At 36.9% G+C, this 26,727-nt stretch overlaps 2 protein-coding genes across 5 annotated transcripts in view; one reads left to right on the forward strand and one right to left on the reverse strand.

Annotated features, from left to right (window-relative positions):
• Positions 1-10,370, forward strand: part of PHACTR3 (phosphatase and actin regulator 3) — a 107,381-nt gene extending 97,011 nt beyond the window's left edge. For all 4 annotated transcript variants that reach the window (XM_057406376.1, XM_057406377.1, XM_057406378.1 and 1 more), the window contains exons 9-13: positions 2,509-2,564; positions 6,669-6,730; positions 7,570-7,710; positions 7,864-7,940; positions 9,766-10,370. In XM_057406376.1, the coding sequence (XP_057262359.1) occupies positions 2,509-2,564; positions 6,669-6,730; positions 7,570-7,710; positions 7,864-7,940; positions 9,766-9,781 (352 nt within the window). In that variant the 3' untranslated portion in view covers positions 9,782-10,370. The remainder of the gene's footprint in view (positions 1-2,508; positions 2,565-6,668; positions 6,731-7,569; positions 7,711-7,863; positions 7,941-9,765) is intronic.
• A 2,386-nt stretch (positions 10,371-12,756) lies between these two features.
• Positions 12,757-26,727, reverse strand: part of SYCP2 (synaptonemal complex protein 2) — a 29,207-nt gene continuing 15,236 nt past the window's right edge. Inside the window, exons 22-44 of the mRNA XM_057406386.1 lie at positions 26,595-26,716; positions 26,154-26,251; positions 25,521-25,639; positions 24,432-24,462; positions 23,769-23,833; positions 23,611-23,668; positions 22,940-22,995; positions 22,383-22,431; positions 22,088-22,262; positions 21,635-21,702; positions 20,234-20,413; positions 19,289-19,475; positions 18,615-18,862; positions 18,326-18,496; positions 17,482-17,572; positions 16,752-16,913; positions 16,322-16,449; positions 15,493-15,587; positions 15,312-15,411; positions 14,534-14,592; positions 14,124-14,202; positions 13,670-13,726; positions 12,757-13,344 (exon numbers count right to left, since the gene is read on the reverse strand). Of these exons, the coding sequence (XP_057262369.1) occupies positions 13,270-13,344; positions 13,670-13,726; positions 14,124-14,202; positions 14,534-14,592; positions 15,312-15,411; positions 15,493-15,587; positions 16,322-16,449; positions 16,752-16,913; positions 17,482-17,572; positions 18,326-18,496; positions 18,615-18,862; positions 19,289-19,475; positions 20,234-20,413; positions 21,635-21,702; positions 22,088-22,262; positions 22,383-22,431; positions 22,940-22,995; positions 23,611-23,668; positions 23,769-23,833; positions 24,432-24,462; positions 25,521-25,639; positions 26,154-26,251; positions 26,595-26,716 (2,473 nt within the window). The 3' untranslated portion in view covers positions 12,757-13,269. The remainder of the gene's footprint in view (positions 13,345-13,669; positions 13,727-14,123; positions 14,203-14,533; positions 14,593-15,311; positions 15,412-15,492; positions 15,588-16,321; positions 16,450-16,751; positions 16,914-17,481; positions 17,573-18,325; positions 18,497-18,614; positions 18,863-19,288; positions 19,476-20,233; positions 20,414-21,634; positions 21,703-22,087; positions 22,263-22,382; positions 22,432-22,939; positions 22,996-23,610; positions 23,669-23,768; positions 23,834-24,431; positions 24,463-25,520; positions 25,640-26,153; positions 26,252-26,594; positions 26,717-26,727) is intronic.

The following is a 26,727-nucleotide window of genomic DNA, read 5'->3' on the forward strand; positions in this document are numbered from 1 at the left end:
CAGCATGCTCTGCGAGCGGGCACGCTGCCCTCCGGACATCAAGAGACCCTCCTGCAAAAGGGCCTCTCACGTCCTGGTTTACTTATCAGGGATGTGTCCTCCCCCGGCCCTCGCCGCTCACCGCTGCTTCCCCTCAGTACCACCCGCAGCCATCAGTGGAGGCCGCTGGAGTCCTTCACCAACCCGCACCATTTCCCCCTTGCCCAGAGTCCAGCCGCCGTGCAGCACAGCTCTCACAGCAGAGAAAACGAACCAAAGGGGGTTCTGTACACAGAGAGGCTTCTTGTGAACAGAAACGCCTTCGTAGCAGCAGTGTCAGTAGTGTTGCCACTTCCCGTTGCTTCATCCTGACGCTGTTCCCAGCTTCCTGATCATGTTACAAATTTGTTTCGAAGAAATTCCACATCTGGTTCCATGGTTATGAGAAAAAGCTCAGAAGCGTGGTCCCTGCGTTTGAAAATCTTAGAAAAAAAACCCAATGCCCTCTGTGTGTATTTATATGCCTGTGTGTATCTGCACCTTTTCCTTCTGTTGTGGGTGAAGCTGAGGATGTACACAGAAATATATTGTCTCTGGGCACCTACCATGTATTTATCAAAGCCAGAAGGGAAACAAGGTTTTAAACAATTAACCATCATACATGTTATAGCTATGTATATATATACACAAAGAGCATTCATAGACATTCTCATACTGCGTTAATCACTTCTTATAGGCTTTTAATCCCCCAGTTTAAAAGGGGCCTCTGAAGTCTAATGTACAGATTCTGGGAGAATCCATAAAGCTCACATGGAAGGGCTGTAATTAAGAATGGTTTGAGAGAGGCATGTGAGCAGCAGGGCGGGTGGACCTTTCATTTGCAGATAAGCTCTCCCAGTAAGTCATTCTCTGATTTATATTATAAAATGCATGTTAATCTCTTTCAAACAAAACCTGGAGAGACTTGTATCATTTCTGAGGCATAAAGGGGAATGAGTGAAGAAGGAGTCCAAGGGTAACAGGAATTGAAAATACATGCTTAAAGCCTTTAGTATGGCATTTTAGCATCGTTCCTGTTTCAGTTTGGATTATTGCAACATCCACTGCTGGAGTATCCGACTCATTAGTCCAAAGAGAAATCCAGAGACCAGGAGAAAACCTTTAAGTGATCCAAAATGTTAGGTAGGAAGAACGAGAGTTACACTGTGGGTGTTTCTAAGCACAAGAGCTCATCATATAAGTTTTCTGTTGGTGTGAATCTGGTATAGCAGTTGTGATGCTTTCCTGTTGCCAAAGCTGAAAGCTTTCCCAGGGATCTCAGGGAACTTCATTAAAAAAGGGTAAGGAGTTGCATTTATAATTTGGGCTGTTGGTCTGATAATAAAGACAGTTATTTTGAATGAATATATGTGGTAAGGCTTACAGAACAAGGAGAAATTTGTATCAGGTACTTTTATGGTTTTTTTTTACAGTCTGGTAACAGTGTCTCCATGTAGGTAAAATGTAGATCTTGTTATGGCATTACCTTATAATCATTCCTTTATTTCCTATACTCACTAGAAGGATGACTACTGCAGCAGGGGTTTGCAGTGTGGTCCCTGCTCTGAGTATTTCTTTGTAACTCCATCTCTGGCTTGGCAACATCTGCTGGAGGCAAGACGATGAGAATCCTTAACGTTGCCAGGATGCGGGCCAGAAAGCATCATAAACTCTTTCCAATCTGCTTGCTGGATTATTACATGAAAGATGGCAAATGCAGCATGTGTGTGTGTGTGTGTCTGCCAAAGGGAGGGGTTCAATTACCTGAGATTCTCTGCAGATATTAGCAGTGTCTCATGGGGAAGTCTCATTTAGTATGCAGAATAAAATCGCCGTGGCACTGGTCATATGACTTGAAGACTCAATCCTGAAGCAGCACTACTGAAAAGGGGAGGTGAAACTGCATAAGACATTCCGTTCAGACAGCATGAGGCTGTGAGCAGCACACGAATTTTTGTTCAGCAGGCAGGAGGAGAGCTGCTGGATTGGTCTGTTAGATGTGTACTCGGGAAACCACGGGAAAGCTTTATTCTGGCAAGTCTGCATTTTGTCAGGATGCACCACTGGTGTTAACAGAAAAAAAGAAGCCCACTGCTACCTGAGATTAAAAGGGAGAGGCAGTGATAGCTACAGAAGATCACTGTGCAACTCATTTGATAACCACCTTAAATACCCTCTCAAGAGTGAATTTAACTGGTTCCAACTGACTGTCTGGAAAGTATGGTGAAAAGGATGCACATTCTGAGGAAGCGCTTCACTGACAGCAGAGCAAACTAGAGGAGAACTTCTACCTGCATTGCTGATATTTGGGAAAATAACACAAGAAAGCATTCTGGTGTCAGGATTCTTGTGCTTTTTTTTCCTTCCTGAGTACTGGAGAGGGATTTTGTAGTCCCCTCCCTGAGGAAAACACTAACCAGAACTCAGAATACTGCAGACTTTCCAAAGGACAGGCATGGTACAAAATGTGATTTTGGTGTTTTTCCGCAGGCGACTCAGCCAAAGACCTGCTGTTGAGGAGCTAGAAAGAAGAAATATACTTAAACGTGAGTATTATTTTTTTTCCTGAAGTATTTTATATGTGTTTGCTGGAACCAGTGGCTGCATTTCTAGAACACAGTATTTTTAAACAGACAAATTAACTGACGAGGATTACTTTCTGTACCTAAAAGTTTCACTTTTTCACGTCCTAGGTTTCAAATACTGCAGGATTCAGAATTTACAACTTGATAAAGGCATGCAATTTAGTACAGAAAAAAGTGACTGGTTCAAATGTAGCCTTTCAAGCCATTTTTGTTCTGATTACACTGTTAGGGATGTCTAAGAGGGGAATACAATCCTAGTGTCACACAGTGCAAAGGGAATTGAACTGACATTTTTCAAGACATGGACAGTCATGGCAAACTGTACAGTGAATACCCCCAAAGCTGAAGTGAATATGGAAAGCATCCCTCCAGAGGTGCGATTCTCCTAACATTTGTTCATATCATTAGAGAGCTTCCCGAAGACAACTCATTCTGAGATATTAGTAGAGGGACAGCTCCAGGCCTGCACAGATACTGCCACAGGGGAATGTTCTCTACATCTCTCAAATAAACACAAGGCAGAAATGTGCAACTCTTCCTAAAGATCTGTGCTGTGGCTTGGGGATCAAGTAAGTGGTGAACATCATCCCTTTCCTCACAAGTGCTGGGAATCTTGTGAGAAGAAGATGAGGGAGAGCTTTGGAATTGTCTCCATTATGGGTCTCAGACAGGAGGAAGGGGGAGACCATCTGCTTAAAGGGAAAGTATCTTGCTTCTGTTATTTTCATGGTCTATTTAGTGTTGAAAGATGAAAATCAGAATAATCTAAATAGTTTGTTTCTCATTAAACAAGCATAAAACATAAACCCACATAAGTCTGCCTTACAAGCAGTACTGCCTCTGCTATTTGATTCATATTTCATGTGATTGTAATTCACTAGGAAAAAAGTTCTATCTACATTTTGTCACCTAAAATTTAGCATCTCAGAACTTTCTTGGTAGTTCATAGTAAAAGCCTTATACTCTTGCCACTGAAGTTACTGGATATTTCATTTCAGTTTTAACAAAAAGGAGCTCCACAGTGTACTTATTGTTATTTTCAGCACTGTTCCGATGCATACAATGCACATAGTAAAATTAGATGTCCACACGTACATAGATAGATGGGAAAAAGGATAGATAGATGCTTTGCAAATGTGAATGGAACTTGGCCTAGCTTCATCTGTCATTTACCACAAGAGACAATAAACAACAGTAACCCAAGATTCTGAAATATGTGGGGCCATATTTTCAAAAGTCAGTACCCAAGATCTCTGAAATCCTGTTTCTTCGGGTTTTTTCCTGGCTAAGGAAGAGCTGATCTCCACTGAAAAAACCTGTTCCTGTTTACTTTTTGAAGCGTACTGGTTACATCCTTAATCTGGGTTACACTGACCAGCTTTAATAATAAAAAAAGTTTGAATACATTCATATAATGAGCTTAGAGAGAGATAAAGTGGAAAGAAGATAAAGCAGAATTAAAGATATTTCCTGGATGCCAGCTAAACATGCTGGTTTAGATTTGTATCTCATTTAAAGAACTCCCAGCATGGAGCGCATTTACTGACTTCAGTCCAGGCTCAGGCTTTGCACAGGTTCAGCTGAGATCAGAAACACTTCTATTTTACTTACCCCTTCCACTATATAAAAAGCTAAGTATCTTGTAAAGAGCTACAGCCACCACTTACTTACGTCAGCTGTCATCTTAAAAGGCTGGACAGATGCAACAACCTGAGTGAATTTAGAAATTAATAGTTTCCTTTTATTGCAAGTGTGGTAGAAATGCCCTTCAGTTAAATCACTGCAACCTCCTCCAGGTCGTAAAAGTTTGTACAGTTGTGTTCTTAGTTTCCTAACATCTTTGATGTTCCCTGTATATACTGCTAACAGAAGCAATGCTACACCAAAGCTGTTGTAAGGACTAATAATTCACATTTGAACAACTCTGTCAAATAAGAAGCACATTTCAAGTGCCTGAGTGCAATTATTGTGTTATTCTAAAAGAAATCTTGGGAAGATTAAAAGAAGTGACTTCTTATCTCCCTTAGGAAGATGTTTTGCAGATAAAAGTAATACTTAAAAAGCAAACTTAAAGCCAATGCTTTCCTACAATGTTGTGGATCTTCTAAGTCCTTTAACTACCACTGGTTTACCACAAACATGAAAAGCACATGAACTATCACAGCCCAGGTAGTCACATGTGTTTGTCCTGCATTCATCAGAAAGCTGGTGTTCACATGGGAAAAGACAGCATCTCGTAATTCACACTGTACAGTCCCTGGTTCCTTCTTAACAGCAGCAACTGGTTTAGTGCCATGAACAGCCAAGAGTTCCCTGGGTAACTCAGAGAGCAGCAAAATGAGTTACAGCACTGTACATGATACTTCATGACTGGGAGCGTCTCTCCACCAAAATTTACGAAACCAGCCCTCCAAGCACAGGCAGAATGATATTGATGGGAAAAACCTCTCTGGTTTGCCTCTGTAATCACACCCAAATTTTATCATGCCCTTGCTAGCATTTCCTATCAATTCTGGGGTTAATTTTTTCTAAAAGAACTATTTTTTAATTATTACTTCTTGGAGCTGGGTATAAGCACTGAACCTGGGTGCATCTCTCATCAAATTAGGTCACTAAAACATGTTTACTGTATTTGGAAAAGCATATTTTATCAGGAATGTGTCCTTGTAGTTTTGCTTTAGGAATTCTCTCGGGGCACATTACAGTCACACCTTAAAAAGGGCCTACACCACAGAAAGATCTCTGAATAAAATATATAGATAATATCTGTTTTAAAAGGGGTGAATTAAACCTGAATGAAGCATATTAGTAATTTCTTCCATCGTAGAATACACTCTACTTTTTAAAACCTGTTCTCTTTTTAAACATTCCAGACTTCAATAGCTGCTCATCCCTGACAAAGCACTCATTTTAGCTATCCTATTCTCTTTTATATTTGTGTGCCTCGCCACCAAATTGTAATACAGCACATTATAGCATTTTAGATTCATTTGATTTACATTTCTACTATAGCCAGTTGTAGCTATGCACTGCTGTGTTATTTTAAATAGATACTTACAATTGCACTTCAGTGTAATCTAATGAGCCTAAAAATAAGGCAGAAAAATCCCTCATTACTAAAAATATCATTTTGGAAACTCATCTGCAGTTCTAGTGTTTTTTCAAGGCGTATTAAAAATCACGTGTGCTTTAACACTGGAAATATCTCATGCAAGTGGTGTATATATCTACATAGTCACAGTCGTATCTAGAGAATCCCACAATGGTTACATTTTCCTCTAGGTCTTCAGCTTTTTTCAGGTCACAGACTCACACCTTAATTTAGTAACAGATAGTACTAGAAATAGAGATGCCATTAAATCGTTTCCTAAGGCAAAGGATATATTTCACACAGCGTTACAGCACTCTGGTCTATTTTTAGACCCTGGGTGGAGGAGTTATCACGGCCTGAATGTTAATAGGCACAACACACAAAAGCAGCCTGCCTCAGGTTAGAGTGGAACGATGCTACGATGCTACGAAAGCAAACCCCGTGAGGATAAAGAGGTTCTAATGTCAGTGGCATATCCCAAATCGCAACGAGAAAAAGCATGCAAGTGCGAGATAACTACTGTGACAGTGTGACCATCTAAAGGTGTCACCTCAGAATGAGGTTATACAGGAAAGAACATGCTTTCCCTGGAGCTGCTGCAATAAATCTTTTCAGCATGTGACAGCAATGAGTGGCTCCAACAATATGGAGAAGGAAAAAATTGTGATTAACTATGAAATATTTTGATTTTCCTTCTAAAGTATATATAGCTGGAGAGTTGGTGTGGCTGCTGTTGTTTTATTAAATCTCACTGGAGCTGACTTTAGAAAAGCAGATACTGGCATGAGGACGTTGTCACTACAGAGGCTACTAGATATTTTGACAGAACCAAAGAGATGTACTGAACTAACAAAACACACAACTAAGAGTCACCTACTGATATTTCTGAGCTTTTGGTTTTTATTGCCTGGAACTTTAGAAAATACCAACCTCCTCATGTGGAAAGTCATCTCTCTTTTTTATATTCTTCACAGAACGAAATGATCAAACAGAACAGGAAGAAAGGAGAGAAATCAAACAGAGACTGACAAGAAAGGTAAGATCTTGCAATACCTTCTGTTGTTTTTAGAAACTTACCAAAACTGATCTAACATCAACCAGTCATAGAGGTCATTATTACACAAAGCCGCCTTTAACAGACATCCTTCTTAGCAGTGTCTGAGCATTGGGCAATATGAATTATAAAAGTATTTATCTCAGCTACACAAGACTTAGTAGAACATTTACATATAAAGTTTAAGTCAGAAAAGGGATCTTTGCTTGCACACTGGGTATTTTTCAGCTATACTACTGGGAAAGAACTACTTCACTTTCTGCAGCAATCAGGAGCAGAGCTGACTCCCTGCTGAGCACCAGGTGTGCTCCCACAACAGATTTTTTCTCTTTGCATTTAAGGTATTCCCAGAATCAGAACTAGATCTGTTGTTTTGTTCACAGGAATCCCTACTGGAATGATAAACCAAATATGATAACTTGGAAAAGCCAAATCAAAATTCTTACAATGGGTCCAGTCCTGAAAACCTCACACAATCTGCTGTGGACTGTAGTAGAAAACCCCTACAGTGTGTGACGTTATACATAGACCATAATAAATTCATCACGATTCCTTTACATATTGTAAAGACACTTTATCAAAATCCAGGGTAAAATATTTTTCTCTTTTGTCCATTATAAAACCACTGTGCTGTAGCCCACATCTCCATTTAAACCATTAATACTCTTTTAACAGTCCTCCAAAGGGCTGAGTATTTCCCTGGAATTTCCAAGGGTTGGGACTTGGCACACTAAGATAAGACAGGAAGCAGAAGACATTGCACATTTTGTTGAGATGTTTGTTATTAACACTGTTTGTTTTTACAAAACTACTTAATACAGCTTAACCAGAGACCTACAGTTGATGAACTAAGAGACAGAAAGATCCTGATTCGATTCAGTGATTATGTGGAAGTAGCAAAAGCACAGGACTATGACAGGCGAGCAGATAAACCATGGACAAGACTATCAGCAGCAGATAAGGTACCGACATAACTAAAATGACATCTTCCTTTGCTATATCCAAGACCTATTAGTTCTGCCTTAAAAAAACTCCTGTTCTGCTCTGCAAGTCTGGTATTTTACCACACTTATACTTCACAAGATCGTTAACCTTCTTCTATTTGCAATTCCTAGGCAGCAATTAGGAAAGAGCTAAATGAATACAAAAGTAATGAAATGGAGGTACACGCATCAAGCAAACATTTGACAAGGTCAGTTTTCCAGCTGTTTATTTCCATTGCCTGCTAAATCCAGTCTGCTTGAGTCCCAAAGCTCTTATACGCTGGATGTGGGAGAAGACTGTGCAAAGGAAACTTTGTTTTAAAATAAAAATGGAAATATTTCTTTTCCTGCTCTGAACCTGGCTTCTCTATTTTAGTTTTGCTTTCATTAGCACATACTGAGAAGCCCCCACAGAGCTTCTCCAGAACATCACTCAGCTTGCATTCTTTGCACTGAAGATTCAAAAGCTATGACAAAAAATTAAATGTACAAAATAAAAGGAAAAAAAAAAGATTTTTTAAACAGACAAACAATATGCTATAGAAAGGCTTTTGAATTAAATGTACTGGAGTCTGCAACCTCATTATCACAAACATTGCAACTTCCCTGCTAAGAGATACCAAATTCTACACACTGTAACAAGACATATGTAATGGCCGGAAGTAATAATTAGTTCCAGTGGGATTTGTTCTAATGGATTCAATATCCCTTGCATGCAGGTCCAGTTGCTACTGCAAGGATGGCAGCCCCCCAAGCACACTTAATAGTAGGGGAGAGCACAGGAGAGATGACTGGTTTTGAGTCCTCTCACTGTCCAAGCGGTCAGGCCAACATGAACCTAGTCACTGCAGTACTTGCTTCATGTGCCAGCACTGCTGATAGGTACCATGCTTAAACATGCATGGAAACGTTCATCTCCCTCTTCTAAGTGGGGAAAAAATGTGAGAGGCTGATTCCACAGGCATCGTTACTTGCAAAAAGACCTTGTTAGAGAAAAATTGAAACAGCAATCAGTTGGCTCCTACAATTTCCGTTACATCCCTTGAGCAAGTCCAATTGCTCTTAAAATACAATTTTTGGAGCTGTTGGGAGCACAGTGTACTCTTGCTATGGCTGTAAGCATCCTCAGGTGTGCTTGCTGCTAAAATAAGTTGCTTAACACTATACTAGGGAACTTGATGTGCAGTGTGGTGTCCTGGAAGGCTCCCTTCAGCCACACCTGCGCCCACGGTGCCATACTTAGTTCTGAATGCAACAAATTCCAGTTCCAGTAAGCTCTGGATGCCCAGTGAAAAGATGATCATTGATCTACATGCTGAAGATGTGTAATTCTAGACTGTTCATGCAGTTGTCAGGGCTCTTTTAACATTACAGAGTCATCACTGCATTGACAGGATTAAACATGGGCGGAGGGTGGGGAACGGGAGGACTGCAGTTTAAGTCTGAAAGTGAGATACACATTCTGTCACTGAAGGTACCTCTGGAATTTAAGTAGATAGTAAAGATATATCTTGAAATTTGTTCAGGATATTGGGAGTAAACAAGCTCACACTTTACAATCGGTGCTAAGGCATTACAAATCACTGGGACTCCAGTTACATAACCTCAACCAAAGAACAAGCCTACAGCGCAAGAGTGTAGTTATTCCAGACAGACTTTTAATATCATCGTACATTAGACCAACCATATGTGCTTACCTGTTAGAAAATAACAAAGTCCCTGCATAATAAAGAATATTTCTACCAATGACAAACTGGCTGAATTCCTAAAAGGAAAGAAAGCAAAATCAACTCCGTATCTATATTTGCATTTGCACTCCCAAGTAACTGTGAACTGGTCAGACTGGGCCCTAAGGACTGTAACTGTACTACAGTCATGGCACACGTGTGGAACTGTGCTGGTGAATGTTAAGAATTAAAGTTGCTGTTCTTCAGTACTGTTACTGTACCTTTAAACATTTTTTTAAATCTTTTTAAAATTATACAATATTAGAAAATTCAAAGTGGTTTGAAACATCTCTCTTATTTCTCTTAGATTTCACAGGCCATAGAAATTTTCTTCTGAGAAGAATCTGTCTTTACTTTTTGATATTGCTGCTGAACTCACATCAGGGAATATATAAGTCTTTCCCTAAAGTTCAGTTCAGGCTACCTTGATGTTTATGTGGAAGAAGGACTCTGCAGCTGAAGTCTGCAGCACTTATGGACAGAAAGCAGCACCAGAGCTGTACTCTGCTCTGAAGTCAGAAGAGAGATGGCCTGTGGAGTGGGATGATCTGCTGAAAAAGACTGAAGTAAAGCTACCTGGAAGAACTACTACTCTCCTTCAACATTTGTTTTAAACTGTTTTGCAGTCTATCTTGGAAGAGGAGATGTTGTGCATGTACAGGCTTTACCATTCCAAGGCCTCTGACATAAATGGACATGACACACTGTCATTCAGTATTATGTTGACAAGACATTTTGAACTTACCACAATTAGTTTGTAAAACACTTAAGTTCATGATCTAAAAACTAATTTAATGTATTATAATTTCATTCTTTTTTTATATAATGTCTAACAGAATCACAGCTGCAAGCATTTTTGATTCCTGTTACTTTTGTTCTTTAATTAAATGACTACTTATTGCAGGAAATGAACATGGTTCCTAAAGCTCTTTTTTTCCCCAGGGACAGCTTTGAAGGGAGGAGATCACTGTTATTATACACCAGATCATATTGCTTTTTTATCACAACAGAATCTTTACAAGACGATGATATTAAACTGAGGTTTTCTATCTTCTGGTATATTGGTGTTTTGGACCAGATCCTGACCAGCAGAATATGATTGTCATTCTACACTAGTTAAGGTTCTGGTCCTCTAAAGAATGACAGTTAAGGTCACTGTTATTCAAAGTCAGTAAACTGGACAAGCATAGATAGATACATAACGATGTGCTCTGATGTTTGGCAAACAAATCTTATGCTTTCTTGACAGTAAGAAAAAGGTCACTAGATATGAATAAGAAAGCTAGCAGAACTGTTTGAGGGTGAAAGTAAAGCCAGACATTCCATTAATACTCAACACCTTGGAGCATCTGAGAATTCTACTCAAAATATTACTAAAAGAAAAAGCTTAGGGGAAAAAAAAAAAAAAAGGGCTAGCTGGAAAGCATGCCTGCTGAGACAGCAACAAAATGGCACATCCATGCATAGGACAAAAAAATTTCTCTGCAAGAGTCTTAAATTACATCCTTATAGGAAGTTGCTTAGTATTAAAGACTTGAAGAAGGTGCTCTTGATCTTGTAGCTTCATTGAGATGATCTCCATAAAGCATGAAAATAACAGAAAACATGCAATGTAAAATTGTTTGTATAAACTACTCCTAAATCACTGTGAGGTGAATGAATCAGTGCAAACAGTGGATGCACTAACTTTCCATTCTCTTCTGCCACTCAGTGTTGGGATGGAGTAAGGTAAATACAGAGCTCATCTTTGGCTAAACTAAAATTTAAGAATAGAAGGTAAGTACATACAGTGCAACACTTACAATGTAAGTCAGAAACAGAAGAACCCTGAGAGGTGTGGTTCCCAGGCCCAATGAAGCTCACTGGCTTTGCTGTAGCTACCTGCAGCTTTGTACAACCTTTTATGTTTGACTTATGTGACTACCAGCTGAAGACCTGAATTACTCAAAGATTCTTTTTTCCTATTTATTGCAATTTTGTAACTTGCTGGCTTTTCACAAGTTCATGTAACACTGTAACTAATAACATACTGTTATTTAGATTGATCAATAATTTTATTATTAATACTATTCATTCTATGCAACAACATAGTGATAGTCCAGGTGTAATATACAAAAAGGGTAAACAGAAAGGATAGAAAAGTTTCTTCAGCAGAATGACCACTTAGTTTGAGAACAGGAGATGACCTGCTGTTAACTACAGCCTTGGCTAACAATCCATGAAAGTAACACTCCCGTTTAGCAGTGATGTGTGCTTTCACTGGTAATAAAAACACTCCATAAAACTCACTAAAGGGATGTTGAAAAATATGATAAAGATTTTTAGGGTAACTCAGAGCAGCTTTAGAAATGTCTAACAGTGGCTATGGTATTACTAACGTGACTTAACCATCTTGTAATTATGCAGCAAGCAGCTTTACTTCTTCTCCAGGTTCTCAGCTGTCCTTCCACCACCAGCATCCCAGGCTTCAGTCTGGTAAGAGCCAGCAGGTTGTGACTACTGTGGAGTCACAGGGGTCACACTCAGCTTGTTGCTGGCAGCTCTGTTGTTTGGAGACCACATGCAAAAAAACAACAAAAAAACATTTCCCAATGCTGAATGCTGCCTTTGTGAATGCTCCCTTGTGACACTGCTTAAATTTGCTTGTACCTGCTTGAAGCTTTTAGAAGGTAACAGGGCTGGGTCAACAGTGACAGGACAGTAAACTTTCATAGCTGTATTTTATCACAGGTCCTCACTAAAATTAGCAGTTGTTTTACTTTTTCCAATATGCATTCACTATGAGAAGAGAACTCAGGCCTTGCAGTGTACTTTTTAAAACCTTGTACAGTTAGAAGAAAAAAAATACTGTCTCATACACTTATAAATTCAGGTAGACCAGGAACAAAAAGTTTACCATCTCACGAGGTCCATCTAGTGGAGATAGCAGTGATCACAGGGTAAAAATATAATGAACCCCCACGCAAAAGCCAGAAGCTCAAATCAGAAAAGTTATCAAGTACATTTAGGTAGATGGGATGAGTGGAAAAAAATTATTTACTGAAAACCTCCATACAATAATTTCCAGAGACAACACAGCCTTGTATTTTTTATATAGGGAATATATTTCATTTACAGCTATTTCTGTAATAAACCATCTCCTCATCACTGAAGACTAACACTGACTCTGCATTCTACTTTCAGTGCACATTGGTTTGCAGCAGTAAGATGTATTTGACTGATGTTCAAATATGTATTACTGATTTAAAGCAAAACAGAAATGACATCTCGCAAAATAAAAGACAATATACATTTTTCTTGAAATATTTAATTCAACTATTTGCAACACAGCTCAAGCACAAGCGTTCAGATTTTGTTTTCTCTTAGAAACTCCTACTGAAGTCTACAGGCACAGGCAAACAGGACTGAGATCAACACAGGCAATTTGATCCTCAGATAAATTCTGACTGTATTCTGGATCAGACAAAAGTGGTATTTTGTACACACAGACCCAAAACAGAGATTCAAAGTGAAATTCAAAGGGATTTCTCTGAAAGGTAGTTAAATAACCTATCAAAATTGTTAAGACTTCTTAAAAAACAGCATATGCTAAAAATCTAAGAATTTACATACTGCCTTTTATCAGATTCTGTAAAATAATTTCAAATCTCACATATAAAAGAAGTCTTATCCACAAAGATTTGAATATTATAAGGAAAATACACTTTCATTACAGCAGCTCCCTTGAGAGTAAAAAACAAAAGTTGTCAAATTTTACATTGTAAAAGAGCATTTATATTCACCTTGAATTTCAGGAAGGTATCTGATAATATTACTGCAGAATTCTGTCTTCTGATTGAAACAATGTCTGCAATCCTCTGCGAACATTACACAGCTCCTCTTCTTGCTGCATAAAAAGCATTACATTTATCACAACGTATTCTAATTCGGGTGTATAGCATGTGCTGCTTTCAACATATCAAATATGATATTTTTCTTTTCCATGTCAATGTTCAATATATTAAGACTCAGAATTAAAACAGTCTGTCTGAATCTACCTGCTGCTTTCATCCCCCAGGTAAGGTTTCAACTATAACATGTTTGTGACACTTGGATTCTGACTCTTTTTTTTTTTAGATATAGGACTAGAAATTGCAATTTTTAATAATTCACTATTCAAACAGCTATACTTAAACAATGAATAAAAATTAAGACAACATAACTTCATTTACCATTTCTTTCAGAAGCTTCTCTTGCAATCCTTTTAATTCTTCTTTCATCAGATGCATCTATAAAAAGATACTGAATGTATCTTCTGTGTTCACAATTGGTAACCCGTTTCAAAAAGACGACTCCCTAAATAGTTTCTCACAGAGATACAGATGCATATGCATCCACCTTCTGAATGAAAGGGAGCCGTGTTTTGTATGTGTTCTTTCTTGGATGATTAACACTGGTAAACAGAGCCACAGAACACATACACCTTGCACCAGTTTTGCAGATAATTGCATAGACCTTCTAACACATGAAATCTAGGCCTAAAACACTGAATATTGTTATGTTAAAGGACATTTGTTGACAATGAAAAGGTATAAAGACTTTCTTTGAGAAAAATAGTCAATGCTGTATCCATTGGCAAAATTTAAGAATTGTTAAGAACAAGAAAGAAATAAAAGTTCATCATACCTCTGAAGTAAAAACATGTTCTTCATAGTCACCAGTATGGCAGACGTTCTTTTCAAATGAACTTTTAAGAATCTGAATTCTAGAGAAATAAAAGGCAGTTCAAACAGCTTAACTACGTACGAACTTTCCACACCTACCACAACTACATGCCATTATTTGTAGTCTATTTATAAAAAACTAGCATAAATGCTACCATCATTGTTACTACCGGAATAGCCCCTCAAGTATGTGGAAGAATTTACATGGAGAATAATTACATTTTTCCTGTAACATAACATTTTAATCCAATTTTCTCATCTCATCTGCTATGTCTATTCTATGGAAGAGAGAAACTGCACAGAGTTGGCCTAACTTACACTTCAAACAAACATAACACAAATCTGATCACAGGAGTAGTGAAGCCTACTAACCTCTGCTGCTCATTTTTCATGTATGTACTGAAAGTATGTGTGTGTTTTTTCCAAAAGGTCTGGAAAGAAAAATATTAATAGATGACAATCAGTGGGAACTCATATTTTGTGACCTAAAATTAATACCTTCTATGAATAAATCACAGACTTAGCACAGAATGGGTAGGAGCTAACACAGTCACCACAGATTCATGGGTGGAGGAGGAGAAGCTTAGCTGGCAGGATGAGGCACTTCAGGAATTCCATTTTCATAGAACCAACTTAAGCAAAAATCTGTTCTGCTTACCAATTTCAAAACAATGAAAAAGAACATGCATAGCATTTTAATCAGGCCTTCCATATAATTCAAGTCATGCCTTCAGAGCAAAACAAAAAGCAAATGTAGTCTTGTGTTGACATGAATATTTGTATATTGATTTTTACACTACAGCAAGTAGCAGGAACAATGTCAAGAGCACACAGCAAATCAGGTTTAAACGCCTACATGCTGTTCCTGAACAAAGTGCTCCCGAAGTGGGGTAAACAGCCCATTGAAACTGGTTGGGGTAGTTTGTTCTAGGAAGAAAACCACAGAGTGGTGATCTAGAAATTCTAAGAGCAATGCATTAGCCAATGCAAACACCTCAAACCCATTATCTGAAATGGGACCCAACTTTAAGCAAAATGATAAAGGCTTTTTAAATCAAAACTAATGATCTCAAGTTAAAGCTGACATGAACAACCTATGGACTCCGTAAGAATTCCCTTTTCTCCATGATCAAGCAATTAAAATACAAACCAAGAATTCTTTTTCCATGTTTTTCAGGGACTGAGAATCATTTTCAAAATTCTCAAGTTGCTCAAGGAGAGAAGAACGGAATTCCTCCAGCTGCCTGCTCCTACCAAAACAAAACCAGCTGCTTTCAGGATGTATTCACTGCACTTCAAGCATGTTTTAAAACAAATCTTTGGTTACAGACCTGCATTCACGAAGCTGGAAACTCATGGCTGACAAATGTTCATGGGCAGCTCGTAGCGACTGTTTAGTAAAATTATCCATTTTCCTGGAGCGGCTCTATGGGGATGTTTTTACACTAAATTCAGATTAGTTTCACTTCAGAAAAAAAAAAACAAACCAAAAAAACCAACCCTGAAGCATGTTTAGTACTGTAATTGCTCAGTATCACAGATCATACTGAGCAAAATCCCCCTTTTTTATCATCTCCCTGTCTTTGAAGGAAAAGCTTTCCATTATGAAATGTAAGATAGCTTTACATTTTTTAATAAAACTACCTAATTTTAATGTACTTAAATAGAAGTACATTATGTACATATACAGAATTAAATAATATACTTAATTAGAAGTACATTGTTTGAAAAACACATTTTTCAAACTAGAATAAGTACACATGGCATGAGTGATGTGTGCGTGTAGCTGTCCATGATTAACAAATACATTATTCAGGCTCATGTTTTCCTTTTTGCAAAGGAACTTCATTCATGGCTTTCATAATTAAAAAAAAAAAAAATCAAAATGCAGTATGATCACTCCTTTAAATACATACACTCGTTTTGAAACTACACACATGATAAAAAACAAAGCGGACCCGGAAAGAAAATCGTTGGAAAGTCACATACATAAAGGAACTGAAAAAGGCATAAAAGGAAAGTTGGAATTTTATGATTTCCTGAAGTTCTATGCACATAGCTGTTTTCATGACCTTTTAAGCAAATGCTGTAGTGTACTACAAGCTATCATTTATATGCGCATGTACTCAGACAACTAATATTGTATATGAAATATCTTGCCTCAAATTTCTTAGTAAATTCTTTTTGGAGCTTCTGACAGATACTGATAGTTGAACAACCAGGCTCCCAGATTTCCCCATCCAAACCAGACAGATCATTTGCAGATACAGGAGATATGCTTTCAGACACTGAAGTAAAAACAAGATAATGTTACAATTCAGAAAGAAGTATCCTATCTGAAGTTACAAAAGGGCCTATAACAGCTTTTATTATATACAGATATCTGAAATGGCTCAGATATTAAATGGCTGAGACCAGTTTCTGTTTTCATGTAAATTTTTTTTAATGGATATAGGCTCTAAATATTTAGATTTTTTTTAATTTCTTTTTTTAAGCACATAAAAGGTTTTTGAATGGATACTCTCTTTTATTGTTAGAACTTTGTTATTTTAAACTTCTGCACAAGCACAGCTTTCACTCTGTAACTAGCCTCTGTAAGTAGCAGCACTCTCTGTTTTAAATATTTCTCTAGGCTGTAACTTTGTTCTTCTCTTTCCTTTCTTTTCCTTCTCTTTGCTTGTTTCTGCTTCATCAGAATTGCTTTCTGCATCACTGTGGTACCTTCGTTTGAGAAATGGCTGTATAGTTGGTCCTTTAATAAACATGAAAACAAAGCTGCTTATTAGGATTATTGAGAATAATCACGTGGGAGGATAAAGGAGAGCCAAACTTTAGGAATATCTGGCTTTAAAGCTCGAGAATTATATAAAAATTAATTAACATTACCTTCATGGAGTAATCCTTCATTCAGTGATAGGAGAACTTGATGTCAATGAACAGCACGATTTCAAGGAACACAGAACTCTTTGACTCATTCAGGACTTGTTCATTAAAGAGATTCATGCTAAGCTCTCTTTTCCTGATACCACTTAGCCCCACTTTTCTTCCAGTATCAAAAGAAATCTTAATCTGTATCTTAAGAGCACAACTAACTCTTTACAGTAACTGCATTTTGGAGCCCAATTTTTATTTTTTCTTGAATGGGATAATTAAAACAATGCAGAAAATGAAAAAGAGAGCAGACATGGGACAATACTGAAAATATGTAAAAGAAAACATAATTTAAGAACTGGAGTCATATTTTTATGACAAATGAACATTTTTCTTAACCTCCACAGACACATGTAGAAAGTCTTCTGCTTAAAATGAAATGTCTGTACCTGACTCATGCATGGGGGCATAAGGTTCTTCACTCCAAGACTGCACTTTACTTCCACTGGAAGCAGATGATGGAGTTGGTGCTACACAATCCTGAAAGAAAAGTCACTGATTAACTTCCAAACTCAAGCACCTTCAGAAACCTACATTTGTGTTGCTTTTCATTATACCAGGCACATGAACACACTACAGTTTGGATGAAGAAAAAAGAATCACTGCATGAATTGCTACTAAGTTGCACTAGATGAAAGTATAAACAACTTCACCACACTGATCATTAATGATAGCAGTACCTCAAGTGACCAATAAGGTCTAACTGTTTCCTGCAATAGACCTCAAACAGAAGAATTTTGTAAAGAAGTCATTAGTGCTTTTTTCACCAGAAGAAGTACTCAGAAGCAGTGGTCTGAAGGCATACAGCAGTTTCAGTTTATATGCCAATGCCACAATAGTTATTATATTGAGCAGTACACTAATGCTAAAACTGTAAGAGCACTTTCCCACCTCAAGAATTTTTCTATACATATGTCACAATTCTTTAATTTGTGAAAAACTGTTTCTTTTCTATTGAAAATCCAGAGGAAAATATTTACTTCCAGTTGTTTAAGACACTAATTATCACTGAACTTCTTCCTTTGTATCCAAGTGACAAACAATTCCCTAACTTATCTCAAATGTTTAAACAATAACTAGTAAGATTTTCCAAGAAGGTCACAAGTAAACACTATATATGGTGTTTAACATTAAGAAAGATGCATTACCCTTAAACATCCCCATGTGTAAAGTAGATAAAATAGAGGAATAATGGCTGCTCATTTCTGGAGCGCAAAGGCTTTAGTAACATACCTCCTCTCTACTTTTGGTGGTAGGTTTAGTCGTATCACGTAGTTTTCCTTTAATAGAACATGTGTCCAAAAAGCAATGTCTGAAACTTGAATCTTCATTATTATCATGTGTTTTGCATGCAGATCCCTTTGCAAGTTTTCCATTGACAGCTTTGTATGTTGGTAAGCTGTGCTACACATTAACAAAACATAATAATTGAGAGGAGATGTACAAAAAGCATAAAGCAGTTGGCAGCTGAATGGAATAATTTTCAGTTAAAGTAACTGTAGAGTAATTTCAATATTCTTACCAAAGATGCTTCACTTAAAGCTGGTGAGAAACTTATATTTCCAAATGTTAACTTTTTAGCAGGCATCTCAGGAGACTGATTTAGACACAGACTTTGAAAGTTCTTTTTCTGGGGATGAAAATCACTGGGAGAGATTCCTTTCTCAAAGTTCAACATTTCTGCTTTTTCTGGTGTTGACTCCTGAAGACCAAGTGATCCTTCACTGCCAGTATGTTCTTGAGTAACATCTCCCGATATTCTTTCAGTACCTAGAAAACAGTTACTTAACTGTCAGCACAAGGAATGAAAGTTGAAAAAGGTAAGTTAAAGCTCCATATTGCTAACTGCTGCGACTCTAGGTATTTGCCCATCTTAGATCTGTGGAATTTCACTTCAAGTGTTGGCATACAGCTTCCCACACTTCCACTTTTTGCACTCCCTGCACTATTTTAGCAGTTACCACATTCATTGTAACACTTCTGTATTGCACTTCTATACTATGCCGACGTCAAATAACTGCACCAAACTATAAAAGTGTTAGTGACATGTTAATACACTTCCTTAAATTATGTGCTACACACTGAATTAGGGGATATCTTTAAAAGATGAAATAAATGTAAAATTGTACTACTATGATAATCCTCATTTAAGCTTCAACTTTTGATACAGTGGTGCTATAAAGTAAAAATACCCACATGTCATGATCTCAAGAGACGCAGGACTCTCAAGTGAGGGAATTTCAATTTTCTTTTCTTCTGCAAAGTTCTTTGATTCAGTAAATGCTTTGGGTACATAGTTTGCTACTCTCTTTGGCTCCATAGGTGAAATATTCTGGAGTTCCTTTTGCTGATTATCATCCCCGTTTTCTCCATGCATACGTTTCTATTACAATACAAAGTTTATATACACATTATTTGTAAACATATGGAAAATACAAACACAGAGGTAAAGAGCATATTATCTATATGTAATGTTGAACAAGCCGAAGGTCCAAAAGAAACCTCATTAGAAGTGCATAAATTCATATCAGGTGTTCTAATACCAGTAAATATTGAATCTGTTTAATTCAGGAACCAAATTTCTATTCTTATGAACTTCTTCACTATTGGAAACAATTACTGATGCTTCAGGATCTAATCAATAAAGTCTGCAGACATATCCATATACAGGAAAATGCTATGCTAAAAGAATGCAAACAGTTTTAGCAGCCAGTGTCACCGCTAATTTACTAGAAATCCTGTTTGGGTATTCAGTAAATATACTAACATACCCCTGTCAAGTCAGTCTTTTTATTTTACACAGAACAGGTTTAGAATTATCCGTATCACACTCCAGAAAAGAGCAAACTGGCTCCATAGAACTCGTTATGTTTTTGAAATAAAGAACACAGTAGTACTTTGCAGCAGAATAAATTTCATGAATGGAAACTGAAACCCTATTATGACTGAAAGATTATTTAGGACTGATTTTCTTAGCAGCTAAACATTCATTGTTAAAAAGGGCACTACTAGAGATAAAGTTCATTTCAAGTTGCTCATGTTGGGCACTCAAAATTCAGGAGCACTAAGTACAAACTAGACCACAAAAAAAAAAAAAAAAGGTCAGAATCGGATTTTTAAGAATAAAGTACAACTCCATACCTGTATTTTTGATTTCTGTGCCCTAGAGATGCATGCTGAAGACTCCCTTTCACTCTCCGACTCTGAACTGGAAGGCTCTTTGTAGTTTTTTGCTAATGCTGCTCTTCGAGGCCATTTTTGTCTGGTCATTTGTTTTATTGGTTCATCAGTTCTTGAATTCTGTTTTTTACATCTACTCATCTTTAGAAGAATAAGAATAACTTCAACTTACATCAGCATAATTAACAAATATGTAAGAATAAATGGCAGGTAACTTGGTTTCATTATTTGAAATCCATTATTTCAAAACAACTAAAAATCGTAACTTTACTAAGTCTTGGAGAGTTCAACCATCAATCTACTAAGTATTTTAGGCAGATAATTTTCACTGTAGATCAGGCAGAGTCCAGTCAGGAATGTAAGAGTCAAAAAAGAGTCAAAATAAATGCCATTTTTGAACTACAGCAAAGCTGCAGTGGGTTTCCAAAGGTGCCTCTCTGAAATACACATGCATTTAAATGAGACTAACTAGTTTGAAGTAGAACAAAGCCAAAAGCCTGCATACTGAGCAGGAACCAGCATCCTTGATCATTACCTCTGAACTGATCACCTTAACCACCAGACTAGAATCAGTCTTCCTTTTCTTATCTGTCTCCCTTCTGCTTCATTACTACTGCCACTCTACACAGCAGGCAATGTTCAGAAATAGAGCAAAGCAATGTTCTCACTGAAAGTACCCCAGGGATCTGACATTAGAAGGGATGAAAACATGTAAGTGCAACACCTGTGACTAGAAGAGATTAGAACTCTGGCCTTCTGCTCTCTTGGAAAGTGCTCTACACAAAATGTATGCTGGGAACAGCTTCCTCATTTCTAGGGTCAAATCTATTAGTGACTTTAGATGCTCTCCACCTAAATCTATGGAGTAGTGGAACCCTGCCTCCTCAAAGAAGGCACTTCGAACTTGCTTGGGTAGATCAGGGGCATTTTGTTACTAAAAAAGCGCACATTAGTAAGCAGATTCAACACTGAGCAACTGACCGCTTTTCAGGGTATTATATGAATGATTATTATGCGATTATTATATCATAATGAATTATTATATGAATACTATATACTCAAGAGTAGATGGCTATTAAGCAGTAAATAGACATCATCAGTAATTTTATGTAGTAGAACTTAAAAAAGAATCAATGTATTAGTCATTCTAACTTATAGCCAGTGTTATGCCTGAAATACTAGCTAGATATTACAGAAAAAGAATATAGTACCTGAAAATAATAAACTGTATTCAACAAGAGACCTTGAAATAAGCAAGAAGAAATGGCATATATTTATGAAAAAATATTCTAAAACACTTTATGTAGCGAGTTAAAACATTTGTAATATGTATTACAAGTCTAGTTGCAAATTTACATTTACCTTTTTCTTATTTGCATTTTTGCCCTTAGGTTTATCCACGTGGCAAACAGGTTCAGGCAATTTCTCTGCTGTTACAATGCATAAAGTTAGAAAGATCAGCAAAATATTCAAACGTTTGACATCCAGAGTTTTAGCTGTAGAGTCACAGAATCACTTTTACATCCACAAAACTTACTAGCTCAGTACACTGCTTTCAACACATTATTTTCAAAAGCCAAAGGGTTTTTTTTTTGCACACAACTACCTCTGCCTGTCCCATTTTCCATGTTAAAATCCAGACTTTTTAGAAATTCACCTCTGTAAATTATTAGAGCTAATCTAAACATTCCTTACGATTGTAAATAAGACAAAAACCCCTTATCTGTATATCACAGCACATTACATGCTGTGCAATTAACGTCTATGAACAAACTCACTGCAGCATTCGTAAGAAATATAGAAAAAGTTTCTCACTTTTGTCTGTGTTTATGGGTTTCCCTAAGTGCTTATTTCTGCTGTAATCAATTAACTGGGCTTTAGGTTTTCTATTTGATTCTCGTAGCCAACTAATGTCTGTCTTGCAGTCATCACCTCCGGTTTCTGCGTCTGTGTCACTGAAGAGATGCTTCTTGTTTTTATTGTTTGTAATCTGCAAGACAAAACATCTTTTTCATTTATCCATTTACTTTTCATATGCCTTTCACTTACATAATTGGCATGAAAAGGCAGGCAGACAAGGTATTCTGAGCCACAAAAATAAAAGCCTTACTTGTTTTCTTTGTTTCACTTCAGTGCTAGTCTTACCATCACCTGCATTCCTTAATGAGAAAAATAAGACACACCTTTAAATGATACATTTACAAATACTTGTTCTACGTGTTTCTACTGTTCATGTGATACGTTGATTAAGGATTCGAATAAATGCACCTGCTTTTTGTTTTTACATTGATTTCGGAAATACCTGCTCACCTCAAACCGGAAAGGATGCTTATTTGCTAATGATCCATGAGAACATACAGTAAGGATATGCCTCTTTGCAGGCCAATCATAAAAACCTCCCCCCTCTAATCAAGAGTTTCTATCCCTGTAGTATTCTATGAAGAGAACTGGAGCTGTTTTCTTCACGAAACACGTTCTTTCTTTTTAGTCAGCTTCCCAGAGGAAAATCATGAGGCCACAGCAGCTATGTTTACTGCTTGAAAACTAATACAGTCAAGCTATTACTGTCATGCATACATTCCCTGGATTTTCATAACAGAATGCTGCTGAATGCAAACAGTACTATTCCTGATAATCAGTAGACTAGACAAAATAGCACATCCCTACCCTTTTTTGTTTGAATCTGTATGAGCGCTCACTTCAGTAACATGCAATTCTTTCATCTGAAAATGTAAATAAATAAGAAACAAGTGGAGATTTTCATTTATGCAATTTTAACAAAACTAAAAAGTCCACCCCAGTAAAAGCTACAAGGTTTTTTTATCTGCTTGCTTTTTATACTCAGCAACTAACTTGTGATGATTAATTTCTGTCTTTGAAATCATTTAAGAACAGAACCAAGTGGCAATGACTGAAGTTTTCACTGTCTCAAACTAATAAATGAGTTCCCATTCACTTGCTTTGCTACTTTCACCATTCCAGCAGGTTCCTGCGAGCCGTAAGGAGCAAAACTATCTTTCCTTGTCTTTTGCTTCTATCTTAGCTCCATTCCCTTTTCACTCAAACATCTGGGCAAAGATGTCTTTACAATGGGGATCAGAAGGATGGCAATAACACTTTCAGGGTAACAGGATAATTGAAAAATAATGATACTCCTAACAGTTTGATTCTTAATGCAGGAAAACACTGTTATAGCTTTAAGTGTAAGATATTTACACAGCAAACATTTTCCCCCACTTAGTTCAGTGATATGATTTGAATTTTTAGATGTTAACAATACTTTCAGTTGCCTGAGTTCCTTTATATTCTATTCATATCAGTTTCAGTTATATTCTTACTCCAAGCTTTATTGTAGGCTCATCAAACCCACTGATGTTAAAGTTGTAGACATCATCCCTGTCAAAGAGACACAGAGATCAGTTTTGTGACTGAATTGTGAACTTTCCACAAAGTTGAGTACCTGCAAATTTTGTTTGAAAATGTTTTAGCTACTTACACAATAGGACCAGCTGTTATATTAAGAAAAGCAGAGTTTTTCAGCTTTCTATCCTGAACTTCATCCTATATATAAAGAAAAAGTTAACTCCTATGCCATATATGGACTATGGTTTCATGTACAGTCACCTCACAAAGTTCTTCATCCATAACATATGAAAAACCTCAGACCCCCACTTGATTAGCAGCAGTACAACGAGGCAAAAGGGGACAAGGGCTAACAGAAATTAATCTTTTAGAATTTAACTTTTAAGGATATCAACAAACCCTCAGAACCATCCCCCCACTCCCCTCCCTCCCCCCCCCATTATCCTAATTTCTGTTCTGGCTATATCTCATTCAAGGATTCTGTAATATCATTTATGACAATACTTTTATTCTAAATATTTAGCATTGCCATATTCAAAGTGAACAGATTCAGTTCTATAATATGTAAACAGAAATTACTTTGGGTTTCAGTGGCTAACAGCTGTCTGTAAAAATATTATTCCACATAAGTAAATAAATAAAAAGTATATTAAGTATATACAGTCAATGCATAATGAACATCTATAGATATTTAACATTCAGAGGTATTTGTGAACTTTTGGTTTACATCTACTCCTATCACCCTAGGTACATATATCAGATATGAAAAATATTTCCAACAAAAGCAATGTATTACCTTAAAGATACAGGATTTATTTAAATGTGGCCTAAAAAGTAAGGACACATTTTGTTGAATGACAATTAGAATATATGCATTTAGAATACTGCTTATATATAATAAAAGCCTTATCAAACACAACAAATTTATTCAGGCATTTAAATACAAACCTAAGTGGATTAAGAGAGACCAGACCCTTTCTTTTCTGTGCTCTAAAAAAACCTGATTCCAGCTCATACAGCTATACTGAAAGTTCTGCATGGCTTCCAAGTTGCTATCCAAACCATTTAAAAAGTGACAGAGCCTCACTGTTCCAGTCCTTCATCACTCAGTTACAAACGGGTAATGGGTTAAAACTTGAACAGGGGAAGTTTAGATTGGATATAAGGAAGAAGCTCTTTACTGTAATGGTGGTGAGGCACTGGAATGGGCTGCCCAGGGAAGCTGTGAACGCTCCATCCCTGGCGGTGTTCAAGGCCAGGCTGGACAGAGCCTTGGGTGACATGGTTTAGTGTGAGATGTCCCTGCCCATGGCAGGGGGTTTGAACTAGATGATCTTAAGGTCCTTTCCAACCTTAACTATTCATGATTCTATGATTCTAATCAAACATGGGGAGCATGTAATTACATGCAGAGTGTATTTCCAAACATCAGTTCTAGCAAGGAAAGACTGATTTTCTTATTTAAGAATTTGTTAAATTTAAACTAACAGTCAACTGTTAGTTTCAGGGCAACTAGGAGTTTTAGATGATCAGAAGGTTGATGACTGAATCCAAGTTTGACCCCCAAACTATGATGATGGAACGGAGACAGCCATGTGCAGTGCCCATGAACCATACCTGCTGATTTCTCTTCACTTAACATGTTATGAATGAATGAGCAACAAACCACTGAACAGTTTCTAACAGCCTTTTAGTTATTTCAGCTACTGGAACTGTATGACTACTAGATTCCTACTCCTCAGTGTAACAGTGTTTATCAGAAATGAATAAATGATTCATATGAAAGCAGGATGTGAAACAACTGTAGACAGAGGAGTAGATTACAGATAAAGCCATAGGCACAAGAAGAACAAGCACGAAAGTAAATTAATAGTTCCCATCATACCTGTTACAACCCAAGGAGTCTCTTGCTTTGCTTTTCTCATCTGTCTTTACTTTATATCGGTCACTGATTTTACTAATTAGTGATTTTGCAGCATCTGTCATTTCTTTAGACTTTGTTTTCTACAAAAATAGAATTTAAGAGTCAACTTTGAACCCATTCAACAGAAGGACAAAGTTAAAAACAGAACTACAGATTCCCAGCAGTCACCTCAACTTTCCTAAATGCCTTCAAGATGTACTATCAATCCTTCAAAAACTATTTTCCCTTGCATTACTCAAACAGTGAGTAATGAAACATTGGTTTAGCAGAACTCTTCCATGTTGTGGGTTTGGGTACTGTAACATTCAAAAGTAAACAAAAAAGTACATGAGAAGCACAAGTTGGTGCTCAGTTAAGAATTATTTTGTAAAAAGATGATCACTAAAAATAAATTCAGAGTAAACTAATCTTACACAGGTCACACTGAAAAAGCAGAGTGAAGCTGATGGTATTTAATGCACTTGGTATTAGTGAAAAATCAATTAAAAATAAGTTTGTGACTAAATGAAGGTAAAACCAAATTCTGAAACACTGAAAATTTGATAATTCTCTTAACTGCAAGTCAAAAAAAAAATGAAGGTAAGAAGCTCCCACCGTGTTTGATGCTTTTGGATTTGCAGTCTCTTTTCTAAAGGGAACATCAGATTCCTCCTTTGTAAAACCAGAATGCAAAGATGTTTCAGACACTCTAGCTGAAAGAAATATTTTAAATGATATTTCAGTAGTAGTTTTTTCCCTTCTGTACTTAAGAGTTTCTCTTCCAAATGACTAATTACTAAATATTTTGCTGTTTTCTTCCAATATGATATAAACTAAATTTTCTTGGTTTTCTTCTCTTTTTTATAATTTCTTTATCTTGAGATACTTAAAAAAAAACAAACACCAAAAAATGCTTTTTATTTCATAGCTCATTCACTAACAACAGAAACTAATACAAGATCAAAATAAAAAGCACAGCTGTAGGTCCAAATTTCATCTAAAACACTTTAATGCTAATGGTTAACAAAGTGTGAACATAAACTGGATGGGACATACGTTCCAATGATTGATTCAGCTTCTGCTTGCCACCCATTGTTATATTCTTCTCAGGAACAGAGCATGCTCTTTTTTTCCATGTTTTGCTTTTATCAAAAGAACTCTCTAAAACACAAGGAAGCCTAACAAAAGT

Source organism: Pezoporus wallicus, unplaced genomic scaffold, assembly GCF_028554395.1.
Source record: "Pezoporus wallicus isolate ANWC-B61680 ecotype Strahan unplaced genomic scaffold, APGP_CSIRO_Pwel_v1 contig_6783, whole genome shotgun sequence".
NCBI classification, from domain to species: domain Eukaryota; kingdom Metazoa; phylum Chordata; class Aves; order Psittaciformes; family Psittacidae; genus Pezoporus; species Pezoporus wallicus.